Here is a 21,158-nt window from a genome sequence, read left to right on the forward strand (position 1 = left end):
CTACAAACATAAAGGCAGCAACGAGTAATTTTCTGTCTCTTCTGTTCAGTGTTTATTTCTTTGTAATTCACTGCCACAAAAACTCTACTTAAAAATATAACGTCACCAAACTCTCTCCGATCCGTTAAATTCATTTTCATCCCTAGATGCCAGCAGGATGGGCCGTAAAGGCTTCGTCTATCTTCCAACGACACGCGCTGGTTAAAGATTTAAAAGGGATATTAATAATTTCTCGTGATCTAATCCTTCTCATGTGTCCATGTGGGATTCTATATTTAACACTAGGGCCAAGAAGAGTCTACAGCACCTCTGCCACTTCCCCAGAAAAACATCTTTATTCTTTTAATGCAATTTAATTTAATTCAATTTCAAGTTAATTCAAGAATATATAATAGCATTTGTTTTCTCATATAAAAAAATATTTAAAAGCGAGTCTGTGTCGATAGTTTAAAAAAATGACACTTTTAACCCCCTAGTATACCACATTCATCTTTAGCTTGGTATTTTTAGTCTTGGATTCGACCGGTCTTCTTATATCAGCTCTTCAGGACGTCCCTCTGTTCTCACATGGAGGCTATTTATCTCTTTAAGGGAGTCATCTCTAAAAAAGGAAATGTTTGCTGTTTTGCTCCTCACCTAGCTTCCACAAACTGAATCTGGTGTCGTCCTCGGTATGCTGGTGCATATAAAAGATATTCTTCCAGAAAGAAAATGGGCGGGGTATTTTAGATTTCACTTCTAATCATGTTTAATGTTTATAATTTGAATTTGTTGAGGCTGGTGAGTTTAATCCTGGCAGTGCTTGATGTGAGTGGGTCTAAAGCAGCAGTATAAATGACATCCTGTCCTTTGTGCCAGATTCTCTGAGTTAGTCCACTGTGGTAGCTGGCATTACCAAGGAAACAAGTGCGTGAGCAAGCTGCTGATGCCCAGTTCTGTCAAAGTGGGCAGTGGGCACCCCGCAGAGCTGCTCAGCACAGAAAAAACACAATATATACATCCGGCTCCTTATTTAGAGATCAGCACAATTATTGTTGTGTGCATCTTCATCCTCTGATCCAGACCTGTCACCCGTCCACAGTACTGGCTCCAACTGGCCACTCCTGTTTGCAGGCCGAGGTCAGGCACCTCAAAGCTGCAGCTGTAGACTTAGTAGTAGCTGGTTGTGCCAGCTACTACTGAACCTTTTACACCCTCTTCCCTCCACGTATAAATCAAGAAACTAAACATCTGGATGTGCTGCATGACAAGGGATGTACATCATTTTTTTAAACCCACTGTAATTGAATGCTTTTTTAAGCTCATCCATATCCATCAACAATTTATTCTTAATATTAGAGATACATGGTGCCCAACAGAATTGGGTTGAGTTCTCCAACTTGACTGCAAATCATTAAGCTTTCGAGACCTGACGTATTGTTGGACGTTCAAGCAACCAAGCTATCGTTTTGTTACTGTTACCTTTTGTGATATCAAAAGAATAAAAACTGCTCCTGAAAGAAGGCAAACTGCTTTTCAGCAAGCCATGATTCACTACAGAAGTCACAGTTTATTCTTCAGTGAGAGCGGCTTCAGTTTTGTGGTAAAAATGAAGAGTGGGCGTGTAAAAGCGTCTCGTAAAAACTATTAGAAAATTTGTAAAACACAGTGTGAGCAGAAGACAAACATGTATTAAATATGAGGTTAAATCATATTTAGACAAGAGCAGAAACTGCTAACTTATCACAGCACTGGAAAACTATATATCCAATCCATAGATTGTCCTGCTACTATGATTTACTGCTACATAGAGCACAGACTTATTCAAACTATGAGATATCCTGTGGTACTGATGCTCAAATCTTTCTGAAGAAAAAAGACATTTTGACAATTGGGGTGAGATTTAAAATTCATTTGGTTGCAGTTTCCAAAAGAGATCAAGTGCGTTTTTCAGCCCTGAACATTTCATGTAGATGTCTGCTGTACTTATGAAACTATGAGCGCTCAAAAATAATGGAAAAAATACTGTGTATTAAAAAGCACGACCAAGCTTCTGCCCTTTGAGGATCTGTAACTTCTGACAGAAAGATAAAATTCTGCCTGACTTCAATAAATATCCTAAAGTTATTCTACATAAAAAATTAGCAGATTTGATGGCGTCAGTTGGATAGTTTTTCCCAGATGAATGCCTTACTAAAATTAATGTTTTTCACAAACTTAATTGCATATCTTTAAAAGAAGCCCTGCTCATAATTTTCAATGTTAAAGTACATTTTTTAGCCCATTGAATCCACTAAAAGAACCAACCTCAGGTCTGCAGTTTAATATTGACTTCTTGGATGCAGTTTGTCTGAGCCAAAGCACCTGATGATATCATGGCAGGCAGCAAAGCAGAAAGCTGTGGGCTTGGCTGCGGAGAGTAAACATCCTTTGAAGAGGGAACACACTGCCATCTGCCTTATGACACAATAAGGAAATGATTAGATTGCTGTTACTGTGTAAATGTACGATGAGAGCTGTGATTAAAACAACCGATCAGAGAGTAAAATAACGCAGCTGTTCTTATTATTTAAGTGAACATTTGCAGAGTGATGCTGACACACTGTGACCTTCTGCAAGTGTCTGTATTTGATGATGAATCACTAGACATTAGAAACTTGTAAGTAGTTAGAATTGAATCAGCAGTGCGATAAAATTGAACATTCACCATGTTGTGTGGATATTGATCATCCCCTACATGAGGGTGATTTGATCATGCCTGCATGAAGAGTCTGTCCCCTTCTTCACCTTTTGCATCTTTAATGTGGCTGATTCACTTCCTCGCCGTTTGCTTTTCTGAATATTTGGAGTGATGTTGATTCGTGGCTATCTTCTTTCCCTAAACCAGGCCACAATTGGAATCGACTTCCTGTCGAAAACCATGTACTTGGAAGATCGAACGGTAAGTTACAGCTGTATCATGTCACGAGAGAGATGTTAAATGTTTGTCTCCCTCAGACAGAAACTGTGTGAACTGTGATTGTGTTCAGCTGTGGAACAACGACCTGTCTGACTGCATGTAGTCCTGCTAGTTTAAATGTGTCTGCTGATCTCAGAGAATCTATCATACAGCTGTACGATCTTGGAAATGAAAGGTCTCCTTGTATAAATAATGAATGTTTGCGTGTGTGGGGGAAGCTTACTGTTTTCAGGCTCTCTGACTATCTGAATGATCTCAGCCTCCTCAGCTTTCACTCTCTGAACCCCAGGTGAGGTTGCAACTCTGGGACACAGCAGGACAAGAGCGCTTCAGGAGCCTCATCCCCAGCTATATACGGGACTCCACCGTGGCCGTGGTGGTCTACGACATCACAAGTCAGTGCAATTGCTGCTTCTTTTTTATTGATATGTCACAGTTTTAATGTTAAGCATGCAAAAGGCTGTGCAAAGGGTACCGGGATACTGTATTTTGAATGTATTTATTAAAAGGGATGGTAAAGAGAGTGATGGAGATAAGTGTAAACCTCGAAGATGTAAACAGACAGGCATGATCTTAGCCAAACTGCACATTTACAAACGTAATCCCTCGATAGGTCACATGCTACCTCTGCTTCAGCTGATTGAATGTAAACAGCACCAACAGTAACCGTTCTGAAGCCCAGTACTGCTGCATTGTGGTCCAGGAAGTGTGTGTGTGTGTGTGTGAGCCATGTTTCCATGAAGCGCATCACACTGCACCCATGTGTCTTAATCAGCACTCTGAGCTCATCAGTCTTGTTGCCTGAGGATCTCTCCTTCCCCATATGACGCTGGAACCATATGTTTCCTCTTCTTAGCTCCAGCTCTGCAGCCCCGTCATCTCCTCCAGGTCAACAGGTCTTGTTCCGTTTAGCATTGCTGGTGTACTCGGCGGCATCATTTATTCCCATGTAGCTGTCTTTTGGCAAACTGGAAAAAACACAGTGAGAAAGGAAAACAGGTGCATAGAGCAACAAAGATATATTAGTTATTAAAATTAGAGATGGTGAACTCTTGATAAACTGTTCCAATATTTGCTTTTTTCCCTTTACTGACAGCAGAGTCAGACAAAACACCCACTGTGGCTTTTCAGAGGGTTAAATGTGTTTTATTATCTGCAGGCAGAAGAGCTGCAGAGTATTGAGAGGGGCCCTATATTAACTGTGCACCCTTCATACTCACAGCTCTAATCATATGATGCATTAATTCTGTACAGGTAGCTCTTTTCACAACATGGCACACATAGCCTGTCTATGTTTATTAATTATTAACACTAATAATGCCACAGTTACTCTGCTGAAAGGCATGCTGGGTAATGGTTAGTGGGCAGGGCCAACACACAGGGACAGACAACCATTCGCACTCACATTCACTTGCACATTCACACCTAGTGGCAATTTGGATTTTCCAATTAACCTATCCCCACAAGCTACATGTCTTTGGAAGGTGGGAGGAAGCCGGAGTACCCGGAGGGAACCCACACAAACATGGGGAGAACATGCAAACTCCACACAGAAAGACCCCGGCCTGATGTTGGAATTGAACTCAGGACCTTCTTGCTTTGCGGCAACAGTGCTAACCACCGTGCCACCGTGCTGCCTCGGCAGATAATATGTTGAGGCTTATGTCCTTTAATTGTTCTTACTGGGAGCTTAAATTTGCTCATAAAGTGCTCATAAAACTTTGAACTAATGCATGCTGATTGGGCCTGTAAGGATTTATGACAGGGCAGGCTCCCTTAATAGTGCCTGTTTCCAAACGATAACTCCAACAGACGTTAGGAGCGTAGTCAAAGTCCATCAGAAATGTCCAGGTGTGTAGAAGAAGAAGCTCTTTGTGGTGGTTGATGCTATCTAGAGGCTGATACTATAAAATCTCTGCTGCTTCTCACTTCCTAAAGTGGCTCATGAGGCTGTGATGTCATTAAGGTATTTTACTCCAATTAAAAGAAATAAAAGTGAACTGTATCTAGTGTCTTAACTACTTTGATCAAAAAGCTTCAGAAAGCCCCTTCTGGAGTAGCTTGCCGGCACTTCCTTTGGTTACGTTCACACTGCAGGTCTTAATGCTCAATTCCGATTTTTTGATCAAATCCGATTTTTTTTTTTCTGCTTGTTCACACTACAAATAAAATGCGACAGCAAACGCGCTCTAGTGTGAACGCTCAAAGCGGCCCGCATGCGCAAAAGAAGATGTCACACACAACGCGCTCTGTTTAGACCCAGAGCAAACAGTATTGTTTGACTGATGGCCCTTAATATAAAGACTTTACGTTTCCCAATTTTTGCTTTATTTTGTTATTTACATAATAATGTAGATAACCTACTAATTATCCTTATTGCTGTTTTAGAGGAGCGGTGCTTCAAAGGATAGTTGCAGATTTCTGTCAGAATCTGCAGATTATACAGTACAAATAAAATGTTCACGTTGTCTTCCCAACAGTTTCACTGACATCTATACTGGATGGCCAGGAAGCGTTCACGAAGTCTTCGCGGGCGCTTCTCCGGCGCTTATAATTAGCGTCTGTCTTGTGTCAGTGACGTAAAAGACGGATTTAATGCGACATGACCGTTCAAACAGCAGTCGCTTTCTAAAACATCAGATATGTATCGGATTCAGTACCACATACAAAAGTGACCCAGATCGGATTTGAAAATATCGGATTTGTGCTGTTCACACTGTCATACCATGATCGGATATGGGTCGCATAGGGTCAAAAAAAATCGGATTTGATGCGCTTTCGCCTGCAGTGTGAACGTAGCCAAACAGGAAGTCCACTGAAGTTCTCCATTATATTAGAGATTGGTTTAGAGATTGCAACAAGGAACAGGTGAGGTAAAGATAACGTTACTCAAGGCTAACAGGTGTTTTTCCTGAAGACGGAATTGTTTGTAAGTCCAAGCAGAGTTTATTTGAAGCTGCACTTTATTAACACTAACCAGCCAGATGTTTAACTTCAATTGAAAATGGCAGCATTAAAAAGTGACCTCATATCGACCCGAGAAGCAAAACAGGTGGTTAAGACCTGACTCTGCAGCCCTGTGCGAAATCTTATTGAAGAGTAAAGTTCATTGTTTATGTTGTCCTATTCTAATTATTCTGTGTACTGCTCACAGAAGAATGAGCTGCTCTAAACTTACATAAAGGCCATCGGATGCTTTGGACCCTGAGCTACACCTGCTGAAGTCATTCCTACTTCACATTTTGTGAAACAGTTGGATTTCCACAATCAGATTCTACAAATATCACGTTTCATCTCGATATTTTCCATCAAAAGTGATTGAAACAAATAGAAGGAGCAAAATTTTTGTCACTTAGATTTCATTTCACGTTCCGATTTATCTTTCCACCCTTAACAACAACCATTTTTGTGCTTCTCCACAACATATTTCTTTCTGGTTTTGCTTCTCTTTGTACTGTGTAGCTTTATCTGGATCATGTTTTCTGTCCAAAAGAGAAAACAATTGAGACACTCAGCATGCAGGAAATTAATTTTAACCCCGCTTTATGGAAAAACACTATGCACTCCTCCTTAACCCATGTTCTCTTTAACCTTGAAAAAAACACAGTCTTGTCTCATCAAATTCCCAGTCCAAGAATACAACATGACCCTTTATCTACATGCTGGCCAGCATGCATACTCATTCAACCCGACAAGGTCAAAGGAATGTATTAGTAACCTTAACATGTTCCAGAGCCAGAAGTAGCTGTGTTGTATGTTGATTTATTGTGTATTTCCATATACAGTACTAACCATATTCACGTGCACTTCAATACGTCCTCTACCAGCTAATATTTTTTAACCGGGAGTCATTTTTAAAACTGTAAATATTCTTTATTAATGCAAGATTATCAGTGAGGTTCTAACTGTTACTACTGTTTTTCACAGTGAAATTACAAAATTACATATTTTCCAACACTGATGGAAAAAAACAACAAAAGTCCAACCAAAAAGGAGAAAAATAAATAAATTCAAGACTGAAATGATACATTTATATGAAAACAGTGGCAAATTTAATAGAAAAATAGACTAATGATTGACTAATGATAATTATTAAGTAATCAAAAATTATATGGAGAAACTAGTATAACTTTGCTGAAAAAATGCCACACTGGGAGAAAAAATGAAACAAATCTATGAGAAATATTTTAGAAAAAAACAGTGAATTTCCAAGAAAGACATGAAAAATTTATGCAAAAATCATCATTTATTAAGTTTTCGTTATCAAACCTGAAAACCAAAAGTGAATTACGTTTTTGTGTTTTTGTCACCCATTCAATAGAAATACATCGTCTACAGTAAAATTAGAAAATAATCTGATATCATATTTTGTCTTGTGGATTAAAAAGAAAAATCTTTACACAGTCTGATAGTGACTCGAATTTTGCCTAGAACATTTTTTGCATTATTTTATGATAAACAACATCATAAAATTTCATACATTTTCGTAAATGGGACACACTGCCGTATAATTTATTACAATCCTTTTTATTATACAAATAGATTTTCCTGTGGGGGACCTGTGTTGGCACTACCACGCATGTTTAAAAATCAACTCAAATGTCAGTCATTTGAGTCTGATGTTAGTTTTTTAACAGTTTTTTTTATATTTTCATTTTTTCAACAGATGTCAATTCTTTCCAGCAGACATCAAAATGGATCGATGATGTGAGAACGGAGCGAGGCAGTGATGTCATAATCATGCTTGTTGGCAATAAAACAGACTTGGCAGACAAGAGGTATGTCGCTCTGATCTAATGAACAAATCTTTGTTGGAGAAACTTCTAAATCTATGTGGACACCAAAACTGAAATCAAGCAAGTTTGATGCAAAAGTTAAAATTTAGATCTTGTCAGTTACATTCACCTTTGGTGTTCATGAATGTTGAATTATAAAGGATGATCCGGTGTATCCTCTGATAAAAGAGAATAAGCATTTTTATCAGAGGATTTACCATCATTTGGCCAGATTTGGCTAGAACCGACAACATTGTAAAGAAAAGGGTCAAAGTAAATAATGTGCTACTGCAAATTCCCAAGAAAGCAGCCTGCTTTGATGATGGATTAGCTCTGTTTTTCTGTGGAGGGTTTCCTGGAACGCCCACATCTGGAAACCTCCCAACAGGAGAGGAGGTGACCCTGTTTGTTTACTGAGATCAGCCACAGTCTTTTGGAGTTTAAGAGTCAGAAATGTGAAAATGAATCAGTCTGCGATGTGTTCTACAGTAGCACGGATCACAGATTCTGACCTGAGATTGATGCAGTGAATATCACAGTCAGGCTAGGGTTGATCTTTCCACACAGGAGTGTGGCTGCTCCTCTGCATAGGCCCATTGCAGCTGCTGCTCCATCAGTTTCAAAGTCAATAATCCATGCGGGTTGTGACGCCTTCATGCCAAGGCTTTGGAACTGCAGCTGTTGTAGGATGAAAGGCGGGGCATACCTGAGGAGGTCATCAGTATGTTGCAGCCAGCTGATGTTAGATGTTGGACTGAAAAATCTTATATAAATATTTACGCCACCCCAATGAGAAATAAACTGGCTATGCTTATTACTATTATTATTAGTATTATTATTATAGTGATTATAGAGGGGGGGGACTTCCTGTCAGACAGCCTGCTTCAAAGAGGGAAAATTATTGCTTGCTTTAGTGTTTTTCGTCTGTAGGGACACTTGAGCATCATGAGCTGTGTGCATGAGGGAATTCATTTTTATTCATATTCTATATGAAGCCGCAGACTGTGTCTGTGGAGGAAAGAGTAGGTGAGAAACTGCTGATGAGACGCAGTGTTTAATAAACCTGAGATTGATTTCAAGTGGGCCGGCTGAAAAAAAACAGGGTAGACGTGAGAGGACATGGAGCAGAAATATACGTTAGTGGACAGGAGAAAATAAAGAGAGAATTGAACCATAAAATTACTTTTGTCCTTGTGCAAAAATGTGTTGATGTGTATAAAATGCAGGCTGGAGATCAATTGCAGATGGTAAAAACTATGTGATGTGAAAATTGAATGAAAATGACCAGCAAGTCTTTTAGAATGTTACTGCCTTTTTCTCCTCCCTTTTTTCTGAAACCATTTAGAAGTGCAAAACATTTAACTTACCCACTACATGTTATTTATTTATGCAGAGTATGTGTTGAAAGCTGTTATATCAGTTAAAATGACCAAATTGATGATATTATTATACAGTTTTTTAAATTTTGTTTTTGTTTACATAAAAACATTTGTTGTCAGGAAGTCCAAGAAGTACATCCAGCAAACTGTGACATTACATCCTCAATGTGGGCACACCTTATACATTGGTAAAAAAATTTCCCATGAGTTATCTGCCAAGCTGAAGTTTTGGTGGTTTGCTAGTCTGGAGATTTCAGGTGTGTTAACACAATGCTCTAAGAAACTGGAAAAAAATGAAAGAGCTAGAACTCAGACTATAAGGGCCTCGGTTAGCATGTTCACCTCATACAAATAAATATTAATTAATTATTCTAGAGTCAAATGTGAGGCAGACTGGGTAATTAACAGGACAATGATCCCAAGCACATCACCAAATCTCCAAGAGAATGTCATGGTCCTTGGTGTGACCCAGTATTTTGTATTTAATCTATATTTCTTGATTATTTGTTATTCATGGTTGTAGTTCTCTTGAGGTTATGTGTGTATCTTCCCAGTGTCCGTGTCATGTCTTCTCTGTGCTTTTTTTTCCTGTTCCACAGTTCATGCCTCTGTCTCAGTGTCAAATCCGCGTCTCTGTGTTATTCTTCCTGTTTTACTTTGACAGTCTTTGTCTTGTTAGGTCTGATTACTCCCAGTTGTGCTCTCCTCCTGTGTCTTATTCCCTTGTTTATCTCTCTGTGTATATAAACCTTTGTGTTTTCCTTTGCTCTTTGTCGCGTCGTACCCTCACCATGCTGTCTGTTATTCCCTCCGTTTTCCTAACCAAATTCTAGTTCATAGTTCCTGGTTTGTTTTCGTAGTTAAGTTTCCTAGTATTAGTTCCCTGAGTCCAGATTAGGTTCTAGTTCATTTTCAAGGTTTGGTTTTTTGTAAGTGAATTTCTTTTGAAAAGTGTTTCCAGCGAACAAAGCTGCGCTTTGAGTGTAATTTCCCATCTAAGAGTCCTGAATTTGGGTCCTTCTTCCTGCCTGCCACACAGCAAAACATGACGGAGAATGACTGAAAACCAACATGATGCACTGATCCAGAAGAAGTCCAGACCTCAGGTCCCACCACTGTATTTCAGTGGTGGGAGTAGGCATTCCTACACACTGCTTCTGTATTTTGGTTTAGTTTTTGTTAAATAAATAATATAGAATAGAATAGAATAGCCCTTTATTGTCATTGTACATGTGCAAAGAAATTGTAATTGCTCCACACCAGCTGTGCCGGAATACAATATAAAAAGTAGACAATAGGAATAAATAGCAAATATATATATGTACACACATGTATACAAAATAAGAGAAAGGCACGTGTGTCATTTCTTGTTGCATTACTTTTACATTAATTCTAAGACCTGATAGAGACTGGCTAATTCTTTATTGTGTCCTGACTTGTAAAACCTTTGAACTGACAGAGGATGAACTTTCTTTTTTTCCCATGATTGTATGAACCACAACCAGTTTGACTGAATGATAAATTACCTCACAGTGCTTGCCATTGTTCCCGCCACACCACTGGAAGGGTCAGTTCCTGTGGGGAAACAAAAGGCTATGAAAAGTAACAGAACTTTGGTTATAAATGGTTATAAATGACCGCTTGCTAACTGGAAGGTTGACTTTGAGCGTGGTAATGAATGAAACGTAAGAGTAGGTTTCTGTCTGTTAACATCGGTGCGAGAACTAAAACCGATCCCCTGATTTACTGATTAAATGTAAATGTACTCAGGAAGTCTTTATCTTTCTTTCTCCATTTGTGAAATACAAAACTTTACTGAATGTTGGGTTTTCCTCCACAATCAAGTAATTTAAATGTTATGGCCAGCTTTATTTTAGCATGCAGTAGCAGCAACTTTGACGGCCTTAGAGAGAAATTCCCTTTGGCATGTTTGTGTCTGAACTCTCAGCCTGTCAGTAACTGTGAAGAGGAAGCAGGAAAAAAATGCTGCTGATTGCAACTTTCAGAATGTGTCTCGCTGGACCTGTCAATAAAGGTTCATGGCCACAAAAACAACAGGCGAAGTAAAAAAGCTCTGGTTTGAGGTTACACTGAGACTGCGTGGGAGCTGCAGGTCTGCAGTGGTGTATACACACACATAAATTATCCCACGCAGTGTAAGAAGTATATTTATCATCTTCAGCTGATGGAATTTCAGGTGATGTCTTTATATGTTTAATAAGCTTCAAGCTATTTTAGAAATGTGTGCCTCCAGCTAAAGTGCTTAAACTCACTGAACCTTTTTGTCTTTAATTTGATGATAATTTAGCTTCGGTGCAGTTTAGTTTTTCTTTTAATGCAGTGTGGACGTTAAAGCCTTCCAGTAAATGTTCCGTGGTATAGAAGTAAAGGCTGTTCAGTGCATTAACATCACCTCACCATCCTCTTCCAGCATGCTTAGGTAAATCAGTAGTTCCAAGCCTGACAGCAGTTTGTTGAAATCAGTGCAGGAAATCTGAAACCCTGCAGGTTTTTAGTGCTCCAGTTTCAACCAGCAAAATCTTAATGAAACAATACTACATAGTGTCCTATCTCTTGCTTATGTGCTTTGACTTGCAACAGATGATAATCCATAATTGTTACCATTATACAATATATTACAATGCAAACAGCATTTTGTACAGGAAATTCACTGACAGCTGTACAGACTGTTCTCAGACTCTTCAGGCAATTTGTGACTAACACTGAATCTTAAACATTTTCCTGTGTAATATGTGCACATATTTTTGTTAGATGACATTTTTTTCCTTTCAGTTAACTAAAATCAGTTTTCCACAAACAGCTTTAGTTTCTAGTTGACTACAGTGTCCATGTAGGCATAAGAAAAGCATCAATATTAGTTTGGTGGAGCCATATTTTGGACTACATGTGAATGCAAGCCTTGAACCTGCATTCTCTTTAGGCCAGCAGGGGGCGACTCCTCTGGTTGCAAAAACCCTAATGGCTCTATAGATGTAGATCTAGAGCCATTAGCGTAGAGAGATATAGATTTATGGACAGAACAATGAAAGAAATAAAGTTAAAGAATTTAAATGCTTCTGTAATTATTAGAAAATAACGGTATTTCTGTTGTCATTAATCATATTTTGCTTATATTCTCATTATATGTAAGTGTTTTGGTTTTTTTTGCCTTTAAAACCATTTTAAAATAAGTCATTGTTAAATTTTTGTAGCTTTCTTGAGGAGAAACAGAGATTCATGTGTGGTGATGTGCTGTGGTGTGATGAAATGATTATCAGGAGGAGCACCTCTCTGAGCCGGGCTCTCTTTGTGTTTGTTGCTTTGTTTATTCATGTGTGGTGGAGCTTTTCACAGTGCTTAGTGCTTAGGGGAGATAAAGTATGCAGAGTTTAGGTACCGTACATCCCCAGGAGCTCTGTATCAGAGAAATCTAGTGTGCATCATACACCAGGCAGCCTCAGCTATGCGAGGCCTGGTGTGAAGACAGGAAGCAGCTCACCACATTGTTTTAGTCCCTTTTTTTTTCTTCTATGTTTTTGATCCTACATCTTACCCCCAACCATGTCTTTACATGCAGACAAGAGGAGCTAGGGATCAAATCTCCAATCTTGCGACCTGATCTACCTTCTAAGCCACAGCCACGCCCTGCTGACCCTTGATGTCAGAACTGAGCTGAATAGTTCAGCCTCATTCAACCAGTTGTCACTAAAACTGCTTATCCAATACGGGCACTGGTTCCCTGCGTGCTCTTCTAAATCCTGCACAAATGTGATTGGTCAATTTGACTCAAACTACAAGCATAAAGCCATAAAAAAATCCACAAAACCATCACTTGTTGGTATTCATTAGCCTGTAAGGCTAATGTCTTATCCACCCTGAGGCTGTTTGGTGCATGTTTTTCTCCCAGCTTCACTGTTAAACCTAAAATCCAAAAGTCTATACATTTAAAAAAAGAATCACCTGGTCTGGTAAAGTGTATTTTAATGAAAAGGGAATAATGATCAAATCAGTGCTTTTGTGAAGGGATTTGATTACTGTGAGTGACATTATTGTTGGGATAATCAGTGCCGCGAGAGAGAGCTGATGTCAGTCATTTCGATTACAACTGTAGTGCTTTTCAAGTGTGCGTGAGCGTTGCTAGGATGCCACATATCCCACATATCCCACATCCATCACGCACTTTTCTTTCCAACTGCTTGTCTGATGATGACTAAGGCACCATGTTGTTTAAGTTGGAAGTCAGACAAATGCATCCAGAAATAGTCCCAGAAGCTCTGGTGCAACTCTGTCAGGTGGTGTTATTATGTAAATACGTCTCTAGCGCACTGTTTTCTGTTCTCGCTGCAGGAACTTCTATTTCTATCCCCGAATCTCTTTCTTCTGCGCAAACGTGACGTTACTGAAAGAGACAGGAAGCGGTAAAATATGAGGCTGCCGTGTTTGAAGCTTTGAAGAGATCAGTCGGATGTTTTTAACGGAGTAAACACCTAACAATGCTTTCTGTGAGGACAGACTGGTCTAGTTTTCCGGGGCCGATTTAAGCCGCTCGTCTTAACGAACCTGCTGGCTGTTGAGGCTGTGGAGTCAGCAGGATTGAGCTGATCTCTCTGTTTGTGTTAATGGACACCTGACACAGTCTCAGTTTCACAGCGAGAGCCAAACAATCGCTGCCAGATTAATTAAAATGTAATGCAAATTGGCTGTTATTAATTTCTCCCAGGACAAAGTAATTAATCACTTTCAGCACATTAGCCAAGCCTGGTGTATCCTCACCAGCCTAAAATAATAAGCTGTTAATTGTGCACTTCACAGTGAGTCTCTCTGCAGCATCCATTTGTCTTTGATGAATGTTAATATGACAAAATTAGCCTTGGCTTTGTGTCCAGATAAACAGTGTATTATTATCTCCAATCTGCAGTGTTTTGATTGAAACGACTCTTCATTTACAGGCAAATCACAATCGAGGAAGGCGAACAGAGGGCTAAAGAGCTGAGCGTCATGTTCATAGAGACCAGTGCCAAGACAGGTTACAACGTCAAACAGGTGAGTGGGTTCAGAGAGAGCCTTGTGTTGAGCGTTTGCCATTTCTCCCTGTGAGTGACAGGTGCAGTCACTGAAAAGCTGCCTGGATGGAGGGCAGCTTAAAGGTGCCCCGTGGAGATTTTTGTTTACATTCACTGTGTGCGTCCCTGAGGTCTGATAAACACGCAGAAGAGACTTCCTGTCTCATAAAACGGTTTCACGGCCGATTTCTTTCTTAATACGTGATTTGCATTCAACGTGCCTTGCTGGCAGTCTTCAGGTTTCAGTATGTTGCATCCTGGATCCTTAAATAGCATCTCAGGCCTTGTCGTTCCACATCTGTAGCTGCATGTGGGAGCATTTTGGCCACTGGCATGTTGGCTTTTTGGAGACAGCATTGACCATATTATTTAGGGTGGAGTGCTGAGTTGTATGCTAAAGTTTGCTGGCTTGGTTATTAAGCTTGTTATTAAGATTGTATGGGAGCGTCACACAGACACAGATACCTGCTAATTAGTGCTCAGCAACATCCAAATAAAATCCCAGAATTTCACTCATCAAAGGTGAAGCTCCCACTTCTTGGACAGTCTGTTCAGTACAATTACCCGCACAGCAAGCCAAGTTATTTAATATAATTATTTGTTACCAGGCTTATGACCTGCTGTGCCTGTTCCCTTCGCTCATGTGTGAAACCACAGACATTTGTCATGTTTTTCTTTTTATTTATTTCTTCATTAAAACACTGTAAATGGTGAGCTGGCAGTGTGACTGTTAAATAGTTAATTCTGATTGATTAACACATGAACAACAGCACAAACATGATCCAGAGATCCAGTTAGGGATTCCAGTTAGCTGAGGTGAAGCTAACTGGAAACCCGAACTGGAATATGCCTCTATTTCTGTAATACCGTGGCTGAATCATAGCAAAATTCACTTGATGAGGATGGAGTGTTTCTTCCTCCATATTTATACCCTCCATGTTTATTTTAGCTGCAGTGTGTTCACATCCAAAACAGGGAATGGTGCAATAAAGCTGTTTTTTATCGAAAAATTCATTTGTTAGCACTGTTGGTCAAAAACTTGGCCCTGCTGCTGCTACCAAGGCAAAGCTCTGCATTCATTCTCTAAATTTACTTACTAACACTAATGTTTAGAAAAGATTTAGGGGTTTCAGATACAAAGAGAAGCATAGCCTGGTTCATCAAAGGTGTTTCTGTTCCTGAACAGATGATCTTTGTTGGAAACAATGACTGTCTGTGAAGTTAATAAGCAGTGAGATGAAGGGAAGCTGCACTGTGTCTGTCAGTGAATGGTGTTCATGGCGGGTGCCTCGCTCGCCACACAGCAGCGGAGACAGAGGAGGCTATTCTTCACCTTATTTCTGGGCACTAACAGTGAAATGGCACCGCTGAACAGAGCACTGTGAGACCTGCAGAATAAAGGTCACAGTCCTGCCTTTTACAAGCTGCTGGGCTGTGCCAGCCTTACAGCAGAAGGCATTTATTTTTATTACCTATACTGGTCTATAAACATGATTTGTTATCGGGGTGTAACTTGTCACAGATTGCCGACAAGATATTTGGGGTCATTTTAAAATGGTGTTATCATTTGCAAATTTGTGACTTTAGAGTAATTCGATGAAGAATCCTCCAACCTGACCCATCACTGTCAGCTGACTTTTTTGTGTATAATAATTTTAATATTTTTAATGAAATTTTAATGAAAAATTTTACGTTGATATACTATGAATATTTTCTGCCTTACAGGCACGTCCAAATTTGTTACATTTGATGAAATGGTCAGGACTGAAGACATGTTTAGGCTCTGTTATAAACTGCAGCCAAACATCAGTGGCACAATCTAAAGAACAGGCACGGCTCACCCCCAAGCCTCTACTTTATTTATTTATTTTTTTAATAAGGGGTTATCTGATTCGCTGCTTGTCTGGCTTCTCACCCGGATCTAATTTGCCTTGGGAAACCCTACGGGGCAAATTGCCTCAGACAACATAACTCCTGGGATCACTAGAACCCACAAATCCCTCCACTGTGATAAAGTAGTAATTCACAGGCGGGAATAAAAAAAAAAACAACAGAATTTGAACCTACCACTGTGTTATTGTACAAAAAAACGTCCGGTAGGAACTTTTTTTCTGTTTAGATTTCCTTGATGTGGAGTGGCCCAGCTCATATTTTTCAGAGGATTTATTTATCCCTTCCCCAGCTCTTTCAATTAATAATGTAATACTTAAATGTAATAACAATTAATATGCTTTATTTTGTATTTACTTTTATTTTTTGACCCTAATATGCCACCATCCTGAGCTAATCAGCAAATGTATTAGGATTAGATTAGACGCTAAGTGTTGTGTGACCTTGTCTTTGTTCTGCTCTTGTTTTTCAGCTGTTTCGGCGTGTAGCTGCTGCCCTTCCAGGGATGGAAAGCATGCAAGAAACCAGCAAAGAAGGGAGTATCCTTTAAGCAGCAGGCACATTATTGTTGGTTTGCATGGTTCTTCTCTTACACACCAGCATCTAATGTCACTGTACCACCCACCCTTTACCGGTCGCTTCACTCGAACTGTGTTTGTGTTATTTGGTCGTTGTGTGCTTTGCCCCCACCATCCTGTGGTAATTGCGTATTACATGCTAGCAGGTGCAGTTAAAAATAAGGGAAAATACAGACAGTATAAAACACTGTTGAGTCACTTGTAGGTTTTGAGTTCGGTCAGTAAGTAATTCGGCAATGACGTATGACTTTGTGATTTTGCGTCTGCATATGATCACAGTGGATTTTGAATCAAAGAAGATGTGTTTGAAGTGCAGACATTCAGCTTTTATTCATGAGATTTAACTAAGAATTTGCGTTAACTGCAGGTTAAATTATATCCATTTTTATACAATCCCCTGTTTTCAGATTAGTCTAATGTTCATTCAAATACAGATATTTGTTCTACTGGTTCTTTCTCTTTGATATGAAATCTCTTTTTTCCCAGTATTAGTAAATCTTTTATTTAAATTAGTTATTTTAGTTTTAGGGTTTTGTTTTTTTGTTTTGTTTTTTACTATCAGTCACATTTGTAACAAACAAGTCAAGTCAAGTTGGCTTTATTGTCACTTCAACCATATACAGTTTAACAGTACACAGTGAGGCGAAACAACGTTCCTCCAGGAACCAAGGTGCTACATGCAACATAAATTTACAACATAAATTAACAGAAAACACTAAACTAGCTAACTAAGAGGCCTAGTTAGCTGGCTAGCAGAGACAAGACAGACTGACCTAACATAAATTACAACATAAATTAACAAAGAAAAAACTAACTATCTAACTATCTAAGGAAGACTTTTTTTTTGTTATCAGACAGCAGACAACAAAGTGCACGTGCAAATGTGCAAACAAGAGCAGCAAAGTGACAGAATGATAGAAAAACACAACGTAACATAATAATAAGGTTTTGTGATGATGAGTTGAGGTAGTGGAGGGACAGTAAACATTCCTTAGTGTAGCAGCAAAAATTAGGAAGTACAGAAGTTAGTGCAAAAAGTCCAGTAATAATATTGTGCAAAAGAGCATTTACAGGTTGGTGTGTACGATGGTTTGGTGGTGTAGATCAGTGTGTTTGCGCTTGTGTTGATTAGTCAGTCCAGTCTCAATGTTTTGAGGTAGTTGAGTTAACCTGAGTGATAATGTTTGTGTGTGTGTGTGTGTGTGTGTGTGTGTGTGTGTGTGTGTGTGTGTGTGTGTGTGTGTGTGTGTGTGTGTGTGTGTGTGTGTGTGTGTGTGTGTGTTTATCAGTCAGTCCCTTTTTGCTGAGGAGACGGGTGGCTTGTGGAAAAAAGCTGTTGCACAGTCTGGATGTGTGTGCCCGAATGCTTCGGTACCTTTTTCCAGATGGCAGGAGTGTGAAGAGTGTGTGAGAGGGGTGTGTCCGATCAGCCACAATGCTGGTGGCTTTGCGAATGCATCGTGTGGTGTAGATGTCCTCAATAGAGGGGAGAGAGACCCCGATGATCTTCTCTGCTGTTCCCACTATCCGCTGTAGGGTCTTGCGGTCCGATATGGCACAGTTCCCAAACCAGACAGTGATGCAGGCGCTCAGGATGCTCTCGATAACAGCTACCTTTTTGAGTCTAGTTAACACATTTCTAATTGAAGTAGCACTAAAATGAAATTGTTCTGTGGGTTCATAACCTTAATAAACTTACATCCATTACAAAATCACATTACAGTCCTAAAACAATGATCACATTGTGTTTCTGCACAGGCCTGAGCTTGAGGTGGTAGACCTTCATATAGTTAGCCAGTCTTCTTTTTTTTTTTTTTTTACCATATATTAACTTATTTTGCCCGCCTTAATATAGTTATGGAGAGATTGTCTGATAGTAGATTAGATATCCCTTTATTATTTGCACTAACATAGCCTTTATAAGCATGATTAAATCTTTAATTAGACTCAGTCCGTTGTTTTAAATAACTCTTTAAATTTCCAAGAATTTGGAATTAATTGCATTAGCTATTCAGCTTCTTTTTGTAATTGAATTCAAATACATTTCAAACCCTCCTAAAAAAAAGTAATATCGCGAAAAACTGAGAAAAGAGGAAACATTCTGTTTTCATGCCATCAGTCACCGCACAGGTAGTGAACTCTATTTAATAGATGACTGCCACCCATCTAATTAAAGTGTTTTCAGCGCGACACTCTCAGGTTTTTGTTTTTTGTTTCATCGCTGGTGCCTGACAGGCAAAGGAGGGGGCGGTCAGTCAGACACTCAGTACCTGCGGTTTTGTCTGCGGTGTCTCAGGTTTGCTCATTTAAACAGTGACAGGAGTCTCAGCCATCAGCTGCATACACCTGTCCTGACTGACACCTCATATCTGCTGCTGCCAGCCGAGCATGTCACAGCTTCACCTGCGGACGGTTTGTCGGGACCTGAAGCATTAAACCCTGGCACAGTACGCTTTTTATTCAGGAAGTAGGAGGACCGTGAATGCTGCAAAACACATGAATTTTCACAGAGTGATTACTGCATCACAGATAGTTCTCCAGACTAATGAATAATAAACTTGTTTGAAAGAGTAATCTACTATTACTATGAAATAAAACACAAACGGCTAATTTATTAATTTATTTATAATTATTCTACAGAAAACAAGTGTTTACAAGTAAGAAGTCACAGCATTAACATTTAATCACCACATTATTACTTTGAAAATCAGCCTGCCTGGGATGGTCTAAGCCTGGGTGCTGGAGAGTAGAGTTTGTCTGTTAAGTAAACCTCAAATTAAGGAGTGCAGTTTTCATCTAGTCAAGCAAAACTGGACCAGAGCTTTAACCTCTTGAAATACTTGAGTGTCTTTGAGAGTTTGCCTAACCAGTCTACGGGGCTTTTGCCTTGGAGAAAGGATTTCATTGCGTCCCTTGAGGTGTCGTCTGGAGATTCCTGCATGCCTTCAACCGTAGCGAGGCCCCAGTGGGCACTGAACTAGGTCAGAGCTGCCCTTCTGTTCTTGAGCCATTCGGTGGAGGATGCTGGAATCAGTGGTCTCGCCTCGCCCCTGGCTTCACCGAGCGGTGACCTCTAACTCACAGTGGGCCAGTTTCTGGAGTCTGGAGTGTGGGGCCTCCCTGCTGCTGCGGAGTCGGGGCGGTCTGCTTCTCCCCACCGCAGGGAAAAAGTGTAACACCACCTGGGTCTGGGTGCAGTTTCCCCCTCCAGGGGCAAAGGTACCTAGACCCGGTTCTTAGAGTACGCTTGGGGAGTGTGATTGTGTGTACAGTGTCTCTCTATGTCTGTCTCCACGTTGGTTGAGTGTTGAGTAATTGCATATGAGTGCATGAGGGTGGGAATGGATGTTTGTATCTGTGTGCGCCTGTATGTCTGTGTCTATATGTCAGGTTGGGTATCAGACGCCACCTCTCTGGGGACATCTCAGGCCCTCTAAGGCAGCGGTCCCCAACCCCCGGGACTCGGACCGGTACCGGTCCGTGAGTCGTTTGGTACCGGGCCGCGAGAGTTGAGGCTCAGGTGTGAAATGTATAGTTTTCAGGGTTTTTTATCGGTTTTCAGCGTTATTTTGTTATCGTTTTTATCGTTTACTCGGTTTTCCTGGGTCTTTTCACGTGTGTTATGAATAAACCTTCTTTTTTCGGTACCGGTACTAGTTTTATTTTGTTGTATTTATCCGCGACACCTTAAGGGCCGGTCCATGAAAATATTGTCGGGCATAAACCGGTCCGTGGCGCAAAAAAGGTTGGGGACCGCTGCTCTAAGGTATGGAGGCCTATCTCCCCCCACCACTTCCCCTGCCAGTGGCAGACGCCCTCAGACATCGGTGCGTTGGTGGGTCTTTGTGTCCGGGGGTGGGCGCCCAGGTACACACCGGCTCACTCCCTGGTGGCTGCTTATCGGGGCCTGGAGCCTGGGGCTCGCTCGGGCCACTTCGGGGGTGGGGTGCCCTCGGCCTCTCGGCCTGGGGCTCGGTCAATCTGGCGCAGCTGGCTGCCGGCGGAGCTCACGGGCACATCACTGCAACCCCCCCTGGCTTCTGCTCCGCGGCTGCTGAGTGACCCCTCATCTGGGACTCTCCTCAGCTCCTTCTGGGACAGTGGCGTGGCTGCCCCTCTGTTGGTCTTCCTTGGTCTCTTGTGTTCTGAGGGCCTCTGGATGTCTGGAGTCTTGATCTCCTCCATACCTGCTTCATGCCCTGGAGGACGGGGCTGTGGCCCCCCACACCCTCTAGCAGATCATTACATGAAGGAACCTTTTAAAAACAAACGCGTCCATGCTCACAGGTGTACACACGGGTGCTCACACACACAAACGACACCCTTTTTGGCTCCTACCTCAAAGCACAGTGTGCGCTGTCGATCTTATGTGCTGCACAATAATGTTTAATATTTAGTATTTACTGTTATATTCCCATATATCATCGTGATGTTGTTTATTGTAAAAAAAACAAAACAAAACAAAAAAAAACACTGGGCCAGTTTGCTGTTAAGTGTGAAGCAGCTGGGATGAGAATCAGCACCACGTCTGAGGT

At 40.6% G+C, this 21,158-nt stretch overlaps 1 protein-coding gene across 2 annotated transcripts in view; it reads left to right on the plus strand.

Annotated features, from left to right (window-relative positions):
• rab6ba (RAB6B, member RAS oncogene family a) overlaps positions 1-21,158 on the plus strand; it is a 70,493-nt gene that overhangs the window by 39,098 nt on the left and 10,237 nt on the right. Inside the window, exons 3-7 of one of the 2 annotated variants that reach the window (XM_084920403.1) lie at positions 2,867-2,920; positions 3,198-3,333; positions 7,605-7,716; positions 14,042-14,135; positions 16,518-16,584. In XM_084920403.1, coding sequence (XP_084776529.1) covers positions 2,867-2,920; positions 3,198-3,333; positions 7,605-7,716; positions 14,042-14,135; positions 16,518-16,584 — 463 coding nt within the window. The remainder of the gene's footprint in view (positions 1-2,866; positions 2,921-3,197; positions 3,334-7,604; positions 7,717-14,041; positions 14,136-16,517; positions 16,585-21,158) is intronic. The other variant, XM_084920404.1, reaches the window with a different exon arrangement.

Source organism: Perissodus microlepis, chromosome 23 (assembly GCF_051167445.1).
Source record: "Perissodus microlepis isolate ML-2025 ecotype Zambia chromosome 23, ASM5116744v1, whole genome shotgun sequence".
NCBI lineage: Eukaryota > Metazoa > Chordata > Actinopteri > Cichliformes > Cichlidae > Perissodus > Perissodus microlepis.